The sequence below is a fragment of the Gracilinanus agilis genome, chromosome 1 (assembly GCF_016433145.1).
Source record: "Gracilinanus agilis isolate LMUSP501 chromosome 1, AgileGrace, whole genome shotgun sequence".
NCBI classification, from domain to species: Eukaryota; Metazoa; Chordata; class Mammalia; order Didelphimorphia; family Didelphidae; genus Gracilinanus; species Gracilinanus agilis.
The window spans coordinates 331,556,736-331,575,856 of NC_058130.1; the positions used below are offsets into that span (position 1 = coordinate 331,556,736).

The following is a 19,121-nucleotide window of genomic DNA, read 5'->3' on the forward strand; positions in this document are numbered from 1 at the left end:
TGAATCATGGAATACCAACAACTCTAAAGAATCTAAATTTCATTCATCAGAAGGCAATATAAGCCATAGTCAATAGGGTGTTGGACTTAGAATCAAAAATATATATGTTCGAATCCTGCCTCAGAGATTAGCTATGTATTATTATTGGCTATGTAATCCTGAGAATACTAAGTAACTTTTCAGTTTCAGTTTCATTTGTAAAAGGAGAGGCCCCTAACATCCCTTCTAGTCTAAGATCTTATGACTTGGGTTCAGATTCCAGCTTTGTGGCTTAGAACTTGTGTGACTTCAGGTGAAGAGAAAAAAGAGAGGCAATAGACATTTATTAAACACCTACTAAGTGCCAGGCAATGAGCTAAGTAAGGAGTTTTACAAATATTATCTCATTCAATCTTTGCAAAAAACTTATGAGGTAGGTGCTATTATTATTCCCATGTTTCAGATAAGGAAACTGAGGTAGAAATGTTAAGTGACTTGCCCAGGATCATGCAATAGATATCTGTGGATTTGAACTTGTCTTCCCGACTCCAAGCTCAACCCTCTATCAACTCCACTGTCTTTTGCCTCTAAGTGATTTACTCTTTTTGCCACAGTTTCTTCATCTATAAAATGACACAAATGGACTAGATGATCCTAAAGATCTCACCCAGTTCTAAATTTATTATCATTAGGATATACTTTCAGCCAACTGAATTCTTTGAAAGTCCCTTAAAATTCAAACTAAGAAAAAAATTCCCTAAGAACTACTAGGTTAAAAGATAATAAGTACGATTAGAGTTTTTCTTTTTAAGCCTACTCACTACAAAAGCAGCTACTTGACACAACAGATAGAGCAGGCCTGGAGTCAGGGAGACCTGAGCTCAAATCCAACCTCAAATATTTACTGGCTATGTAATCCCTGGGTAAGTCATTTAACCTCTTTATGCCTCAATTTCCTCTTATGTAAAATTATAAGTAACAGTATTTGGACATATGAGTATCTGTTATCCAAAAAAAAAAAAAAAATAGAACCTATCTAAAAACCCACTTAATAAAATCCTTAAGGTAAATGAACAAATTTGAAGTTTTGGTTACTTTGGGAATCATCACTCTTCCAATATGCAATAAGGACCCTTGGAAATAGATATTATCTTATGTTACTGGTTCTCATGTTTATGCTTCAAGGAATTTGAAGAAGGTTTTTTCAGGGGAGTGTTAGGGGAGCTGTTCTTGAGGGCATCTCTTTAAAATTTTCTATCAGTCTTGGTCTGACAAAAGTCCCATTTAGTAGATTTTAAGGCCCCAGGGTAAAAGTCCTTTTTTCAATCTACTATACTACTGTTATTTTTATGACTCTATCATTTTAATAATTTAAAAAAATGTAATCTGCAGGTGCATCCTGAGGCTCTGAAGAAAAAAGTAGTTTTGAGAGGGTTGTTTTTTTTAACAGTGAAAACATAAAGAAAATGTGCTTAATAATCACCCCTTGCATCTCTTTGCTAGGAAGAAATGAAACTTCAGAAGTCGTTTTATCATTATTAACCAAAAAGAAATTAAATCAAGATAATACCAAAATTTCTTACCAATTATTAAGAAATATGTGTGAGTAACTGATTTATATTAGCCAAAGAATAAGACCAGGATAATGCTGGTTAGAGGAAGGTATTCAAATAAATGATAAAACTGTAATTCAAAGACATATCTGCTAGACTAATTCTTCAGTACATATGTCTTAATCATTTAAAAAAATCAGGTCCAAGTACTCTTTTAAAGAGGCATTAATCATATTTATCATCAATAATTAATAATAAATGGTTGCTAGTATTATAATAAGCATTCCTAATATTATTATTTATTTTAACATTTTGAATAAAATTTTTCCTGGATAACTATGCAGTTCAACTAGTTTCTTTAAAATCTCCATAGGCTTGACTAAACCACTAAGTATAAGAGCTAATTTGCCAAAAAGAAATATATTCTATAATTTACTAATTATTTTGAAAGGGTATGTATAACGAAAATGAAAAATCCAAAAACTGATGAACATGTCAATTGATGATCATCAAATTATCACAGTAAGCTTCCACTGCCACTTTTCAAAAAAGCTTAATTATTTATATATCTAATAATGGCTTCTATCTCCAACAGAGGCTATTAGGATAGGAAAGAATTTGTTTTAAAAGTCTTACAAACTGCTAAAAATCCTTTTATTCGACTCTTATTTCAAATGAAAAAATTTTTAGTTTTTATTTGTATAATGGCTGAGAAACAATACTAAAACAAACTATTAGGCATACTGAAATATCTGGAATCTGGGATCTGAATAAAAGTCAATTTATGCTGTAATTATTCTTTTTCCTGTTTAGGCCATATATAACACATATAATAGCCTTCTCTGTCACTGGTAAAGGAAGGATATTAGTCAAAATATTGTAAAAATCATTGCCACGAAAATTATCAGTACATAAATTAAAAGATAATACAAAGTTAATAAATATCTCTCAAAAATATCAAGAAAAAGTCAATTTCCCTCAATGTCTCAGTTTCTTCTTTTATAAAATGGGGACAATGATATTTGCACCACTAACTTTATGAAATTGTTGAGGAAAATATTTGCAATCACAAAATGCTATATAAAATATTATTTTTACTATTCCCTAACATCAGGATTATTAGAAGTATTACAAAGTCCCCATATATTTAATGAATTTTATCCATGCATTCCCATAACTATCATCTTAAAATATTGATACATTTTGGAAATTATACAAAATGTAGTTTCCCCTCAAAAACTATGAAATTCAATTATCTTTATAGTAATTGTTGATATTTTGTAAATACTATAAGACTTTGGATGATCTCTTTTCTCATGAAACAAGACTATTTCTATTGCTGCATGTTTCAAGGAATAATATGATAACATACAATGAACACAGTGAAATTTTGCTTTGATTTTATCTTTCAATCAATTGTATGATGGCAAAAGTGGGTGGCTAAGTAGCAAAGCAGATAGAGTACCAGATCTGGAATCAGAAGACTCCTCTTCTTGAGTTCAAATCTGGCCTCAGGCATTTACTAGCTGTGTGATCCTGAAAAGTCATTTATCTGTTTGCCTCAATTACTTTATCTTTAAAATAAGCTAGAGAAGGAAATGACAAATCATTCAAGTATCTTTGCCAAGAAAATTCCAAATGGGATCATGAAGATTCATCTATAACTGAAATGTCTGAACAACAACAATAGTAAAAATGTGATTTACTGTGAAACATCACTCACTAAAAATCCAACATGTTAGATTCTTGATGAGGGTATAAATAAATAATAATTTATAAATAACAATAATTTAATATAATAATATAATAATTTAATTTAAAATAATATAATAATTTGACACAATAATAAATAATTAATGATAATGCAGATTGGGTGAATAATAAATTAATTAATATTAATACTCTCATCAAGAATTTTCCTACTGCTCATGTAGTCTCAAAAGAATTTTACATAAACAAGAAAGGAGGCATATAATTTGACAACTGTTGAAATCCTCTTGATTGTCTTTTCTCTTTATTTAGAGAAAATCCAAGTTTTTCCATGCCTTTGATATCTTCCCCTCCTTCATAAACATTGTGAGTAAATTCCTCAAAACCTTGACAAATGTGTCATGTCTAGTACAGATATTCTCCAAATATATTGCTCTAATCCATCTTTGTTTTCTATAGGGAATTTCTATGTCTAGGACTGTGATACTATCAGTAAAGTGGGATGGCTCTACTATCCTTGGTAATGAATTTATCATATAAATCTTTACATATCTTTTGTTTGTTGTCATCCTTTCGTTTTTATCCCTTAACAGCCTTGAGTTGACCCTTCAGTTGGGTCTGTCACTAGGCTTTCCAAAACTGGTTTTACCCTCTAATGCAGGGGTCAGCCACATATGGCTCTTGAACCATATCTGGCTCTTTTGAGGGCCAGATATGGCTCTTTCTGCAGGAGCCATAAAGTCAATTTTTTTTCAGGTGATGTTACAGGAGCTCGCACTGTGAGCACTATATGGCTCTCATGAAATTACTTTTTAAAAAATGTGGCGTTTATGGCTCTCACGGCCAAAAAGATTGCTGACCCCTGCTCTAATGCTTCTTTGTTTTATGAGGCAATACTAATCACAGTCTTCTATCATCCTCCATAATATTTTACAAAGGAGACAGTTACCCTTGGCTGACAAATCTTTTCACTTGGCAAGGAAGTTTGTTAACTAAGGCACTTTATACAGGATCTCTGGTTCTCCTTTTTATGAAAATTGATTTACGTTGTTTATGATTCTTTATGAAATAATTTTAGTCTAAGTCTGTTTTTTCTTCCCTCCATTTCCCATTTTTCATCATCAGTAACTTGGAGCTGCTTTAATTGCAGATTGGAGCTTAATTTACAATGGAGTTGTTTTAATTGCCATATCTTTTACCAATTTTTATTCTTCTAGCTTTGTACTAATTTTTATCTTTGCTCTAATACAGTGGTTCTCAGACTTTTTTGGCCTACCACCCGCTTTCTAGAAAAAAATATTACTTAGCACCCCTGGAAATTAATTTTTTTTTTAATTTTAAAAGCAATTAATAGGAAAGATAAATGCACCTGTGGCCATCACCACCCTACTGGATCACTGCAGCACCCATCAGGGGGCAGTGGTACCCACTTTGGGAATCACTGCTCTAACATGACAGTGGTCTATCTAGATATAAACAACCAATTTAGGAATGACTCTTATATCAATAATGAGTTGTTTCTTGTCTTTTAAAATATGCTCTTTTTAAATTTTCTTCTATGACATTACTTGGTACCTTTCATGTTTAACCCCTCAGCAGTTCTCTTGATCTAGATATTATGTTTTCCTTTTAAAGCATCTACATAAGACTTTGGGTTGATAGATTTCACTACTTGAACATCTCTCAAGCTAAAACTCTCTTCTCTTGCAGCTGATTTTTTAAAAATCTAAATGAAACTCTTTAAATTTACCTCTAATGCATTTTGTATTTGTTTTGGTCTATCAATTCAACCAGAGATAATTTTTACTTTGACTGCTTTATCCATTGTATTACCTATCCCTCATAGATTTTGGACATCTCCAAGTTTTCTACAAATGGTATCCTACTGATATCTGATTCCAAGTCACTGAAAACATAGAGCCCAATGATATGCCATTACACCCTTGCTCCCAGTTTTAAAATGTATCCCTTATTTTGGGGGTATAATGGTTCAGCCTTGTGTAAATCAATTTTACTGAGCAAAAATGTAAAGAAGAATGTACACTTTTGAAACATTATGTTTTAAAAATCATGAAACTATGATTTTAGCTAAATCTGTTTCAGAATACTAGGAAAAAAACATAACTAATCAGAATTAGTCTTTGCCTTACACAGAGTTGAGGTATCTCTTGAGACCTGAAGAATGAAAACACTAAGTAATGTTGCTTTACACAGTCTCTTTAAAGGTCATGAAGCTCATTAATTATCACAAATCTACCAACAATTTTGCTGACAGAGTCTATCATACAAGCACACTTGTACCTGAATATCAATAGGCTTTTACCTATCAAGATCAAGTTGTCCTGACAGAACTGAAGGGATATTTTATAATATTTTTCTGTGGCAAACATAATCAAACCTTGGCACAAAATTTGCCCCAAATTTAAAAACATCCATCATTTCTGTTTCTGAAATTAAAAAAAAATGTGGATGTTACCCATCTAGTTAGATTCTACTTTCATGTAAATTATTTTTTATTAAAGTCACAGAAAGGAATAATATCTAATAATATGAAAGATTATTTCTGAAACATTATTAAATGTTGAAATAAAACCATCACAAACAGAAGGGAAAAATCTATGTTGAAGAGGAAAGGAAACAACAAAACAACTGCTGCCTATCCAATATTGATTGACCCCCAGCACCAGATATTATGTAATTTGTTGAGATGAAACCGAAAAGGTCCAATATTTGTAGTGGCACTATATTCAGCACCACTGTATTCCAATTTTCCCACCCATCCACACCAATCATTATGGTGGTAGTGGTTAAAACTTCAACAAATTGGTAAATGACACCTCTGCTAAAAATCTTACTCTAATACCTCATCAGATATATAAGAGCCTGGATTTTCTAAAATAGTGCCAGTGGACTAGGAACTCTCATAGAATTGAAAAGGCTTTAAGTATAGCCCCAATGATGTAATCCACGTCTGCTATACAAGGACTAGTTCAACCAGGAAGAGAGAAGCACATGACCAGGTTGGCTAGGAGAGGATAAAATGTTTAGTCCTATCAGCTCTTGAAGACCATCTACTAAAATATAAAAATGCTGTAATCTACAGCAGTGCGGGATGCTCTATTAATGAAATCATAGGTACTCAAAGCACCCAGGTAAAGAAGCAACTTCTCATGAGAAAGACTGGCAAACCACATTGCCCACTTGCCTACTTAAAGAATATCCACTGATTTAAATTGAATTAAATTGAAGAAGGGGCATAAAGATTGTGGGGCCATATGATATGCACTAGAAGAGAGAATATGCTAAAGAGATTTTCTTTCCATCTTGTTCCTTTTTTATTTGCAAAGAAGGTAAGACCCTTGAGAGTAAGGATTGTTTTGCTTCATTCTTTGTATTTGTGATTCCAGTGGCTAGCACAAGGCCTGGCACAGAGCAAGCACTTAATATTTATTGATAATTGGTTTTATAGACTGATATTCATTTTTGCATCTCTGATTCATCTTAGCCTATTCTTACATTAAAAGATATATAGTTCTTTTAAACATTGGTTCTTCATGCTTTGGGGTCATGGACCCCTTTGGCCATCTGATGAAGTCCCTGGACTCTTTCTCAGAATAATGTTTTAAATGCGTGAAATAAAATATGCAAGATTTCATCATGCATTTTAAAATATATAAAATAAAATATATATTTTGAGATACTGCAAAGCAGTGCTGAGGGGAAAATGTATATCCCTGAGTGCCCATATTAACAAAAAAGAGAAAGAGGAGATTAACTAATTGGGCATGTAACTAAAAAAACTAGAAGAAAGAATAAATTAAAAATCCTCAGATAAAGACCAAATTGAAAATCCTAAAAACAAATCAAAGGAGAAATTAATAAAATTGAAAGTAAAAGAACTATTGAACTAATAAATAAGACTAGGAGCTGGTATTTTGAAAAAAAAAACAAAATAAAGTATTGGTTAATCTAAGAAAAAGAAAGAAGAGAACCAAATTAATAGTGTCATAAATGAAAAGGGTAATCTCACTTCTAATGAATAGGAAAAGGAGAAAGGTAATTATTAAGAACTATTTTGCCCAATTACATGGCAATAAATATGGTAATCTAGGTGAAATGGATAAATATTTACAAAAATACAAGTTGCTTAGACTAACAGGAAATAGAATACTTAAATAATCCCATATCAGAAAAAAGAAATGGAACAAGTCAACAAAGAACTCCCTAAGAAAAAATCACCAGGGTCAGATGGATTCACAAGTGAATTCTATCAAACATTTAAAGAACAACTAATCCCAATACTATATAAACTGTTTGACAAAATAAGCAAAGAAGGAGTCTTAATTCTTTTTATAATACAAATATGGTGCTGATTCCCAAGTTAGCAATACCAAAAACAGAGAAGGAAAACTACAGACCAACATCCTTAATGAACTCAGATACAAAAATATTAAATAAAACACTAGCAAAAAGTCTACAACAAATTATCACAAAGATTATTCACTATGACCAGATGGGATTTATACCAGGAATCCAAGGATGTTTAATATTAGGAAAATCATCCCCATAACTGACCATATCAACAACCAAATCAATAGAAATCACATGATTATCTCAATAGATGCAGCTTTTGACAAAATACAACACCCATTCCTATTGAAAACACTAGAAAGTATAGGAACAGAAGGGCCTTTCCTCAAAATAATAAACAGTATTTATCTAAAACCATCAGCAAGTGTCATCTGCAATGGGGATAAGTTAGATGCCTTCCCAATAAGATCAGGAGTGAAGCAGAGATGCCCATTATCACCACTACTATTTAATATCATACTAGAAATGCTAGCAGTAACAATTAGAGAAGAAAAAGAAATTGAAGGGATAAAAGTAGGCAATAGGGAAACTAAAATATCACTCTTTGCAGATGACATGATTGCATATTTAGAGAATCCAAGAAAATCAACTAAAAAACTAATAGAAATAATCAATGACTTTAGCAAAGTTGCAGGGTACAAAATAAACCCAAATAAATCATCAGCATTGCTATATGTTTCTAACAAAACCCAACAGCAAGAGTTAGAAAGAGAAACTCCATTTAAAATTACTCTAGACAAGGTAAAATACCTGAGAATCTTCTTGCCAAGACAAATTCAGGAATTATACAAACATAATTATTAAATACTCTTCACACAAATAAAACTAGATCAAAACAATTGGAAAACATCAATTGCTCATGGGTAGGATAAGCTAATATAATAAAAATGACAATACTACTGTGAAAGGGAATTTAGGAGGTAGAAGAGAAAGGTAGGGTAGAAAGGGAAAAGAAGGTAGGGAAGCCTGAGGAAGGGAAGCCAGGGGGAGCTCCCAAGCCAGGAGGAGAAACTGACCTGAGCTCTTCGGAGCTCAATAAAAATCAGATAGCACTTATTGTTAGAATAGCTAGGTTTATTTAGATAGAAAAGGAAAGGTCTAGGGAAGCTATGAAAAAGATCGGAGAGAGAGCTCAGGGCCAATAGAGTCTCCAGGGTCTAGAGAGTCTCCAGGATGGAGAGAGAAAAGGCGCCAAAACTCTCTTTAATATTTTCTCGACATTTCCCACAAAGGAAGTGGGAGGTGTCAGGAAAAGTTGTAGCAGGGAGTATGTCTCCCAGTGCTTAGAATATTTTTGAACAACACACTACCTAAATTAATTTACTTATTCAGTGCTATACCTATCAAACTACTGAAACAGTATTTTATAGAATTAGAAAAAATTATTACAGAGTTCATGTGGAAGAACAAAAGATCAAGAATATCAAGGAAAATAATGAAAAAAAAATGTGAAGGATGGAAGCCTTCCTTTACCAGATCTCAAACTATACTATAAAGCAGAGATCATTAAAACTATATGGTACTAGGTACTGGGTAGCTCAGTGGATTGAGAGTCAGGCCTAGAGACGGGAGGTCCTAGGTTCAAATCAGGCCTCAGACACTTCCCAGCTGTGTGACCCTGGGCAAGTCACTTGACCCCCACTGCCCACCCTTACCACTCTTCCACCAAGGAGCCAGTATACAGAAGTTAAGGGTTAAAAAAAAAACAAAACTACATGGTACTAGCTTAGAGATAGAAGAGTGGATCAATGGAATAGACTTGGAGTAAATGACAGTAGCAAGACAGTGTTCAATAAAGCCAAAGATCCCAGCTTTGGAGACAAGAACCCACTATTTGACAAAAATTGCTGGGAGAATTAGAAAAATTATGGGAGAAATTAGGCTTAGATCAACATCTTACACCCTATACCAAGATTAACTCAGAGTGAGTAAATGGCAAATATAAAGAGGGAAATCATAAACAAATTAGGTAACCATAGAATAGTATATCTGTCAGATATATATGAAAGAAAGGAATTCAAGACCAAACAGGAAATAGAGAACACTACGAAATATAAAATGACTAATTTTGATAATATTAGATTAAAAAGTTTCTGTACAAACAAAACCAATGCAAGCTAAACTGGAAGGGAAACAACAAATGGGGGGAAGGGGGAGAGATTTTTATGACAAAAACCTCTGACAAAGGTCTCATTTATAAGGAGCTAAGTCAATTATACAAAAAATCAAGCCATTTCCCAAATGACAAATGGTCAAGGGTCATGAATAGGCAGTCTTCAGATAAAAAAATCAAAACTATCAATAAGCACATGAAAAAGTGTTCTAAATCTCTCATAATTAGAGAAATGCAAATCAAAACAACACTGAGATACCACCTCACACCTAGTAGATTGGCCAATATGACAGTAAAGGAAAATAATAAATGTTGGAGTGGATGTAGCAAAATCAGGATACTACCCCATTGCGGGTGGAGTTGTGAATTAATCCAGTCATTTTGGAAGGCAATCTGGAATTATTTCCAAAAGGGCATAGACTGCCTACCCTTTGATCCAGCAATACCATTGCTAGGTTTGTACCCCAAAGTGATATGAGGGAAAAATACATGTACAAAAATATTCACAGCAGCACTCTTGATGGTGGCAAAAAATTGGGAAATGAGGGGGTGTCCTTCAACTGGAGAATGGCTGAACAAATTGTGGTATCTGATGGTAATGGAATAGGATTGTGCTGTAAGGACTGATGACCTGAAGGCTTTCCATATGAACTGGGAGAACCTCATTGAACTGATGCAGAGTGAAATGAGCAGAACCAGAAGAACACTGTACACAGAAAGTAAAACATTGTGGAAAAATCCAATGTGATGGACTTTGCTATTAGGAGCAATGCAACAAGCCAGGACACTCCTAAAGGACTTATGTAAAAGAATGCTATCCACATTGAGAGAAAGAATTATGGGAATAGAAATGCAAAAGCAAAACATATGACATCACTTATCACATCTATATATTAGGCCTTAAAAAAATCAATCTATAGCAAAAATGAATAATATGGAAACAGGTATCAAGTGACAACATTTGTACAACCCAGTGGAATTGCTTGTCCACTCTGGGAGGGGGGAGGAAAATAAAATGAATCATGTAAACATGAAAAAATATTTTAAAATAAAATAAAAAACAAATTTAAAACAAATAAATAAACTCTCAAAAAACAAGGAATAGAGGGATATACAAGTGAATTCTCAAACAATGAATTCCAATGCTACATAGACTGAAAAAAGAGGTAAAGAAAAAATACTACCAAATTCTTTTTATGACACAAATATGTTCTAAATACCTTAACCTCGGAAAGCCAAAGCAGCAAAAGACTAAATGCCCTAATAAATATCAGTGTGAAAATTTTAAATAAAAGACCAGCATATAAATTACAATAATATATCACAAAGATCATAAAATAAGACCAGGTGGATTTATACAATTACAATCACAATTGACCATATTAATGCCAAAAACAACAAAAATCATAAGATTATTTGAATGGATAAAAGAAAAAGCTTTTGACAAAAATCAAAACCTATTTCTGTTGGGGTTTTAAAAAAAAACTCTGTAAAGGATAAGAAAAAAATTGAGCTTTCTTTAAAATGATAAGAGGTATCAATCTAAAACCAACAACCCATTACTAATTGTAATAAAGATTGGATAGAAGCCTTCCTAATATGATCAGGGCTAAAGCAAGAATGAGTGAAATTCAAATGAAATCACAAAACCAAGGACAGATAAGCTTAGGCATTTCAATATTAAGCCAAATAGGTGAGGAAAAATACTTATGTATTTCTCTCTCTGAAATCATGTTATTGTGTTTTGCTGAGATGGATTCCTACTTCTTACACTAGCTGTGTGATCCTGAAAAAGTCACTTAAGTTTTCTAAAAATCAATTTCCTTATGGTTAAATACCTATTATACCTTTCTCATAAGGTTGTTGTGAATATTAAATGAGATAATATATTTAAAGTGTCTTAAAGCACTACATATAACTGATATCATCATCACTATTATTCATTGCTTCAGCAAGGTCTCCTGATTTTTAAAATATATGAGTAAGAAAACATCCTAATCCATTTGCTTCACTGACTTACAACTAAGTATGATATTTGGACAATGAAGCAATAAGGGACCACAATCACCTGGTAACAACCTATTATAAGAGTTGGCAAAATATCTAAAAGGAAATAATATTTCTTTTATATTGAGTTTACAGAAGGGAATATAAAGATTCAATAGAAATATCAGTCAGCTTAAATATAGCTAGAACATGTTACTTATTTCATTGACAAACATGTGGGGTTTTTTTTTTCCAATTTTCCAATTTTTTTCCAATAAATAAGCATTTATTTTTCTCTCCCTCCCATTTCCCCTCCCCAGAGCCAGTAAATACTAAAGATAAATCTTCTTATTCTGAGGTCAGTTCTCTTCCACTATGCTAGGTCAGCAGCTCTCATTGTAAAAACATTATATATAGAGTCCATTCTGCTACAATGCTTATTTCAAAAATATTAATTTGTTCCAAAGGAACAAATTCAAAATGTATATACCTCAACCTCCTTACACCTAGCAGACTGGCCAATATGGCAGCAAAGGGAAGTGATAAATGTTGGAGAGGATGTAGAAAAATTAAGAGACTAATACACTGCTGGTGGGGTTGTGAATTGTTCCAATCATTCTGGAGGGCAATTTGGAACTGTGCCCAAAGGGCTTTAAAAGAATGCCTGCCCTCTGATCCAGCCACACCACTGCTGGGTTTGTACCCCAAAGAGACAATAAGGAAAAAGGCTTGTAGAGAAATACTTATAGCCACACTCTTTGTGGTGGCAAAAAGTTGAAAAACGAGGGGTTGTCCATCGATTGGGGAATGGCTGAATAAACTGTGGTGTTTGGTGGTGATGGAATACTATTGTGCTGAAAGGAATTATTAACTAGAGGATTTCTATGTGAACTGGAAAGATCTCCAAGAACTGAACTCCTATAGAACCAGGAGAACATTATACACATATACTGATACACTGTGACACAATTGAATGTAATGGACTTCTCTACTAACAGCAATGCAATGACCCAGGACAATCCAGAGGAACTTATGAGAAAAAATGCTATCCACATCCATAGAAAGAACTGTGGGAGTAGAAATGCAGATAAAAAACATATGATCAATCACATAGTTTGATATGGATATGATTACAAATATGAATAATATGGAAATGGGTTTTAAACAATGATACATGTATAACTTAGTGGAACTGCTTGTCAGCTCCAAGAGTGGGGAGGAAAAGGGGGAGGGATCATGAATCATGTAACCATGGAAAAATATTACAAAGAAAAAAAGGAAAAATATTCACACACCTCAAATATCTACCAGCTACCTCAGCTATCCCGAGGTCTGTGTTACTCTAAAAGATTGTGTTTTACTATTTCTTCAGAACTGTGAACTTTTGAAACAAAAAAAATTCACTTAACAACCCAAACATATCTAAGTGTCATATTTATTGTATATCTAATGGTGCAGTAGGAGCCATAGGCCAAGGAGGGCAAGTTCCCACCCAAACCCTGCCCTACCACCACCTTCAACCTTGCCCTGAGCTCTCTGTCACCTGATGGGGCTTTGAACATGGTTGACCTAGTAATCATACACTATCTTCAGGAAAAGAATTAACCCAAAGACAGTGTTCAAACATGGAATATTGTGGTTAAAAAACCTGCATGTGTTCAGAGAAATTCTTGGCTTCAACAAAATTCTTAGCTTGAATATGATAGAAAATACATAACTAGAAAAAATCTAACCACTTGTTTCTCTGTTTAAAGATGTACCAGGAGATAAAATTTGTTCTAGCATCTTTACTTTCAGGAGGTACCAGATGCTAATAAGATTTTAAATAAATTAAATCTCTCTAATTTAGTTTAGTTTTCTTTAATTTATTTTCATAATTCTATAAACAAAAGCTCCCACACTGAAGTCCTACTCTGATGCTTCATAATGGCATAGAAGTGATTCTCAGTTCTGAAGACTATGCCAACAGAGAGCAAGGTATGGCATATTCTACCAAGTTGGAAAGACTTCATATATAAGACTAGTGATGGTCTGTACATCTGACAAAGATCAACCTAGTTAAGTTTTGGGGAATGTCACTCCCCGATCATTAGCCACTAAATATTTTTTTGACTAAAGAAACTCATTAAGCCATCTAGTATTTGAGAAATTATGGTCTGCACTGGTAGAAAGAATATCGACAGAGAAGAAATGTGATCGTGCACATGTGTGTGTGTGTGTGTGTCTATGCACATATAAGCCTAGATAAGTGACATCTTCTCAGTGCCCTCTGTGCCCCGGGCAAATCCTTAAGACTATAAAACACTACAAAAGAGTTGCTAAACTGCATTGGTAGTGGGAATTTTCTCAGCAAGAGCTCCCTATATCAAAGAATGCACAAGTCCAGACCTTCCTTCTCTTTTCCAGTAAAAAAATAAAAGTTAAAAGTTATATGTTAAAAGTACTCACCTCAGCTTGAGGAAATAGTTGTTCAGTCACAGAAGCCCCATTTTTAATCTGGAAATGTATTTTGCTCATGTAGCCATCAGAGCAGTCCTATACAGAACCCCATCAAAAGAATAAATGAAGAATTATTAATTATTTTAAGAAGCAATTATGCTCAGAGCTACTACTTATAAACATCCAACATAAGGAACAAGGGTCTTATTATTTGTTAAAAGATGCTCATTATTTAGATAAAAATTCATCATTAGTTCTCCTTCTTAGCCGCCCTCAGCACAGAGGTCAGAGCAAGGCTACAGCTTTACATGGGTCTGGGACCTTTAGAGCCATCACACTATTTTGTTAGGTAACTTTTAACTTCTGACTTTGACAAATATTTTTTTGTAAATGCTATTTGATATCAAGTAATTTCTTAATACAGGGGAGATATTAACTGGTCAACTGATACTAATATTGAAAAGTAGATAGTGTGTGAAAACTAACAGTAACACTAGACTTCCCACCCTTGGAATCCTAAGAGGAATATCATCAACCTCTTTCTTGAAAGCAAATTACCAGTATGAGTGTGGCTTAGAAGTGGGAACACAGAGGTGATCCTGCATAAGCAAAAAACTTTCTAATGGTGAGAGCTATCTAAAATTGGTACATGCTGCCTTGGGAGGCACGTCTAGAGAAGAATAATGGATAGCCATTAAAGGAGAGAAAAAGGTTAGGGAGGTTGGCCATGCTACAACTGTGGGATTCGGTGGACTCAGTGGGCATAAGCCCCACAACACTGACCAAGCAGTGGGCCTGGGGGCAGGACCCTGATGCACCAGACACTGTGGCTGCTCAGTGTCCACAATCCCATGCACCGAGCCCGCATCAAGGAGTATTTTGTGTTCCAGGTCGGCACCATCAAAGAGGCTGATCCTCTTAGTTATCCTGCCCATGGAGGATGGAGAAGTGCAGGGGGTGTGGAAGCTGACTGAGGTTGACCATTGGAACAACTTAAAGGAATGGCTGATTCTCATCACAGACCAATCCCTTCTGATCTGTAAATATGACTTCATCAGTCTATAATGCCAGCAGGTGGTTAAAATATCATTAAATGCAATTGATAACATTTCCTACGGAGAGGTTGAATTTCCTCCTAAGTCGCTGAATAAGCAAGAAGGTTTTGGCATTTGAATTCAGTGGAAAAAGAAAAGCTGACCCTCTTTCATAAATAGATGGAATCCCTGGTCCACAAATTTGCCATATGCCACTTTTATAGAGCACCCAATGGCAGATGCTGATAAGAAGATTGCATCTCTTTGCCAATTGGGAAGTTTCAAGGCTCTATTAATTCAAACCGTCATGAAGGGCCAAAAGGAATTCCCCTTACTAGGTTGGACCAATAGGGTGCTGGTCTTGGAGTGCCCTCTTCTTATGAAGACCTACATGGGGCTCATGACCTTTATCAAAGATGAGGTCAAGCTGGGTTACTCTATGTCAAGAGGCAAATCAGATTCTAAACTTCCTATTTCACAATCCACTTGCTATAGAAGTAGTCATTTGAGTTTTATAACAAAAGGAGACGGAGAGCCCATGGTCTGCTTATAAGTCGAAGGATATGTAATGGTTACTCACTTCTAGGGTTATGAGTAGTAAAGTCAATTACAGACTTCAGATATTAGACACTTGACAACAATACAAGCTATACCCAAAAGGCAAACTGAATCCAGTTGTCAGTTGCTTTAGCTGGTATTTTATTTTCTAATGACTCCTAAAGCTTTTTCTTGAGTGTGTGAATTTTTGCTTCTTTTGACATTTTCCAATGCAGCTACTCTAGTATGTTCATACAAAGGTGAGAATGATATCACTTAGAATGGTATGTAAGATTAATCGTCTCTACAGGGAGAGGTAACCTACTGTCCAGTGCCTGTAGCCACAAAGGTTTACACTTAACTTAGTGTCAATTATAATATTTTAAAGCTTCATCTTTGTTTTTCCTATTTTAAGAAGCCAAATGCAAAAGTAGCCAACAAACTGGTTCACTCTAGTTGGACTGAATCTTTGCCTCGGTTAGCTACTGTTGTGGGTGACAGCAACTGTTTTGTAAATATAAGTTTGGTTCTGAAATCAAATTTTTTCGAGACTAAATCTAAATTGTGTTCCTATTTGTGATAACTTATAATACAGTCCAAAGAGGTTTTGGGGGGGGGGGGAAGTCACTTTTATGACAATTTGATTTTACTAGTCACCTTGATAATTCTTTGCACATGATTTTATTAACATATACGCTGGGGCAGCTGGGTAGCTCAGTGGAATGAGAGTCAGGCCTAGAGACAGGAGGTCCTACGTTCAAACCCGGCCTCAGCCACTTCCCAGGTGTGTGACCCTGGGCAAGTCACTTGACCCCCATTGCCCACCCTTACCAATCTTCCACCTATGAGACAATGCACTGAAGTACAAGGGTTTAAAAACAAAACAAAACAGGGTTCCGGGTTAAGATGGCGGCAGAGTAAGAAGCAGCTCTTAACCTCTCCTGAACGAAAAACACAAAACTCCTCAAGGGGACATAAAAACAAGTCCAGACGAACGGAGGAACCCCACAACAGGGCACAGCGTGGAAGGTACGTGGAATCGAGGCATTTCCATGCTATAAAGGGGTGAAACAGCTCTCACTAAATCATGGGCTGAGCAACCACTCCATCCCCACCCCCTCCACACGCAACACATATAGTGCCAAAGCCAGCTAAAAAGAAATAGAGCAAGTTTGGGGCACCCATCAAGTCATTGGCAGCTCTGGGGCCTGTTCCTGAGAGCAGCAAGATTTAGGACCCCAAAAAGCTAACTAACGCACACAAAATTTGAGCGCGGGAGCAGGGCACCGAGAGCAGACACAGGACGCAAAGCACAGGCTCAGAGAACAGGCACAGGCGGAGGCGTGGGTGGAGGCAGACACAACCAAGAGCTAAAGCTCTGAAACCCTGACTGGGGAACCAGTGCAGATGGGTATACGACTGTGGAAGCAGCGCCCTGAGACTTGTAAAGAAACCTCCAGCAGAGGATCAAGCAAGGGGGTCCACCAGGGGGCTTGACCGCGGACAGACCCTGAGCGCGAGGATATACCTGAGAAGCTGCTGGGCTAATGATGGCTACCCAGTCTCAGGAAGTTCAGAAGAGAAAGATTAACAACAAGAAAAAGAAGTCTTTAACACTCGACAACTTTTACACAGAGAAAATCCAGACAACTGAGCAAACAGAGGAGGAGAACAAACAAGCATCCGGACCCTTCTCAAATAAGGAAAACTCCTCACAAGCTATGGAAGAGTTCAAAACTGAGATTTTGAGGAAAATGGAAGAGATCTGGCAAGAAAATAACTGTTTAAAAGGTAGAATCTTGCAATTGGAAAGTGAGGCTCAGAAACCAAATGAACTGATAAGCAAATTGAACACCAGAAATGACCAGATTGAAAAGGAATACCAGAAGATTATGGCCAAAAACCAGAAGATTATGGCCGAAAACCAGAAGATTATAGCTGAAAATCAAAAGATCATAGCCGAAAACTGAAAGATTATAGCCGAAAATCAATCCCTAAAGGCTAGAATAGAGCAAGTAGAAGCTAATGATCTCTCAAGACAACAAAAACAAATAAAACAAAGTCAAAAGACTGGAAAAATAGAAGGAAACATGAAATATCTCAATGAGAGAGTGACAGACCAAGAAAACCGGTCTAGAAGAGACAATTTGAGAATAATTGGTCTTCCAGAAAAACCAGAAATTAATAGAAACCTGGACTCCATACTAACAGAAATAATTCAGCAAAATTGCCCTGAAGTCCTACAACAAGAGGGCAATATAGACTTTGAAAGGATTCATAGAACACCTGCGACATTCGATCAAGAAAAGAAAACACCCAGAAATATAATTGCCAAATTCAAGAGTTTCCAAGCAAAAGAAAAAATCTTACAAGAAGCCAGAAAGAAACAATTCAAATATCAAGGAGAACCAATCAGGATCACACAGGATCTGACAGCCTCCACGCTAAAAGATCGCAAGGCTTGGAATACGATATTCAGAAAGGCAAGAGAGCTGGGCCTGCAACCACGGATCAACTACCCATCAAAATTGACTATATATTTCCAGGGGAAAGTATGGGCATTCAACAAAATTGAAGAATTCCAGGTATTTCCACAGAAAAGACCAGGGCTAAAAGGAAAGTTTGATATCCAAACACAAAAATCGAGAGAAACATGAAAAGGTAAATAAGATACAGAGGAGAAAGAAAGAAAACTTATAATTTTTAAATTTGCCTTTTTAAGGGCCTCAGTGAGATCTAATTATCTGTATTCCTATGTAGAGAAATGTTATGTATAATTCTCTGTAGTGAACTCTATTCACTATTATAATATTCACTATTATAGTAATCAGAAGAATAATTCACAGGGTGAGGGGTGGAACACTAAATAATCTAAGATGACATGGGGGATGGGAAAGAGGGGGTGAATAGCAGGGGACAACAAGAGAAACTTGAGTGAATAAGAAAATAGGATATTCTATTACACACAAAGAGGGCATGGGAGGGAGAGGGGACAAATACTATTATAAGAAGGAGAGGAAGAGAGCATTAAGAGGTAATAATCAAACCTTACTCTTAGTGTAATCAACCCGGAGAGGGAAGAGTAGCTATACTATCCCTTGGGACATAAAACTCTTATCTAACCCTTCTGAGAAAGTTAGAAGGGATAAACCAAGGGGAGCAGGGGAGTGGGGAGGTCAAAAAAGGGAGGGGAGAAGAGGGAGGGAATTCATAAGGCCTTTAAAAACAAAAAGAGGGGGAAAAATAAGGGAGGGGGTAGAAAGGGAAGTTAATCAAGGGAGGGGATAAGGGATAGCGGCTCAATAGCAAACCACTGATTTAAAAGGAAAAAGTATAAGGAAAAAGGGGGTAGGAAGAAGGGAGGATTCGAAAATGTCAGCAAATGCACAACTGATGATT

General features: G+C 35.4%; 1 protein-coding gene and 1 pseudogene across 1 annotated transcript in view; one reads left to right on the top strand and one right to left on the bottom strand.

The window, feature by feature from the left end:
• ATG10 (autophagy related 10) overlaps window positions 1–19,121 on the bottom strand; it is a 339,677-nt gene that overhangs the window by 206,549 nt on the left and 114,007 nt on the right. The window contains exons 3-4 of the mRNA XM_044662921.1: window positions 14,157–14,247; window positions 4,215–4,234 (exon numbers count right to left, since the gene is read on the bottom strand). Coding sequence (XP_044518856.1) covers window positions 4,215–4,234; window positions 14,157–14,247 — 111 coding nt within the window. The remainder of the gene's footprint in view (window positions 1–4,214; window positions 4,235–14,156; window positions 14,248–19,121) is intronic.
• On the top strand, window positions 14,879–15,738 carry LOC123232542 (annotated as a pseudogene).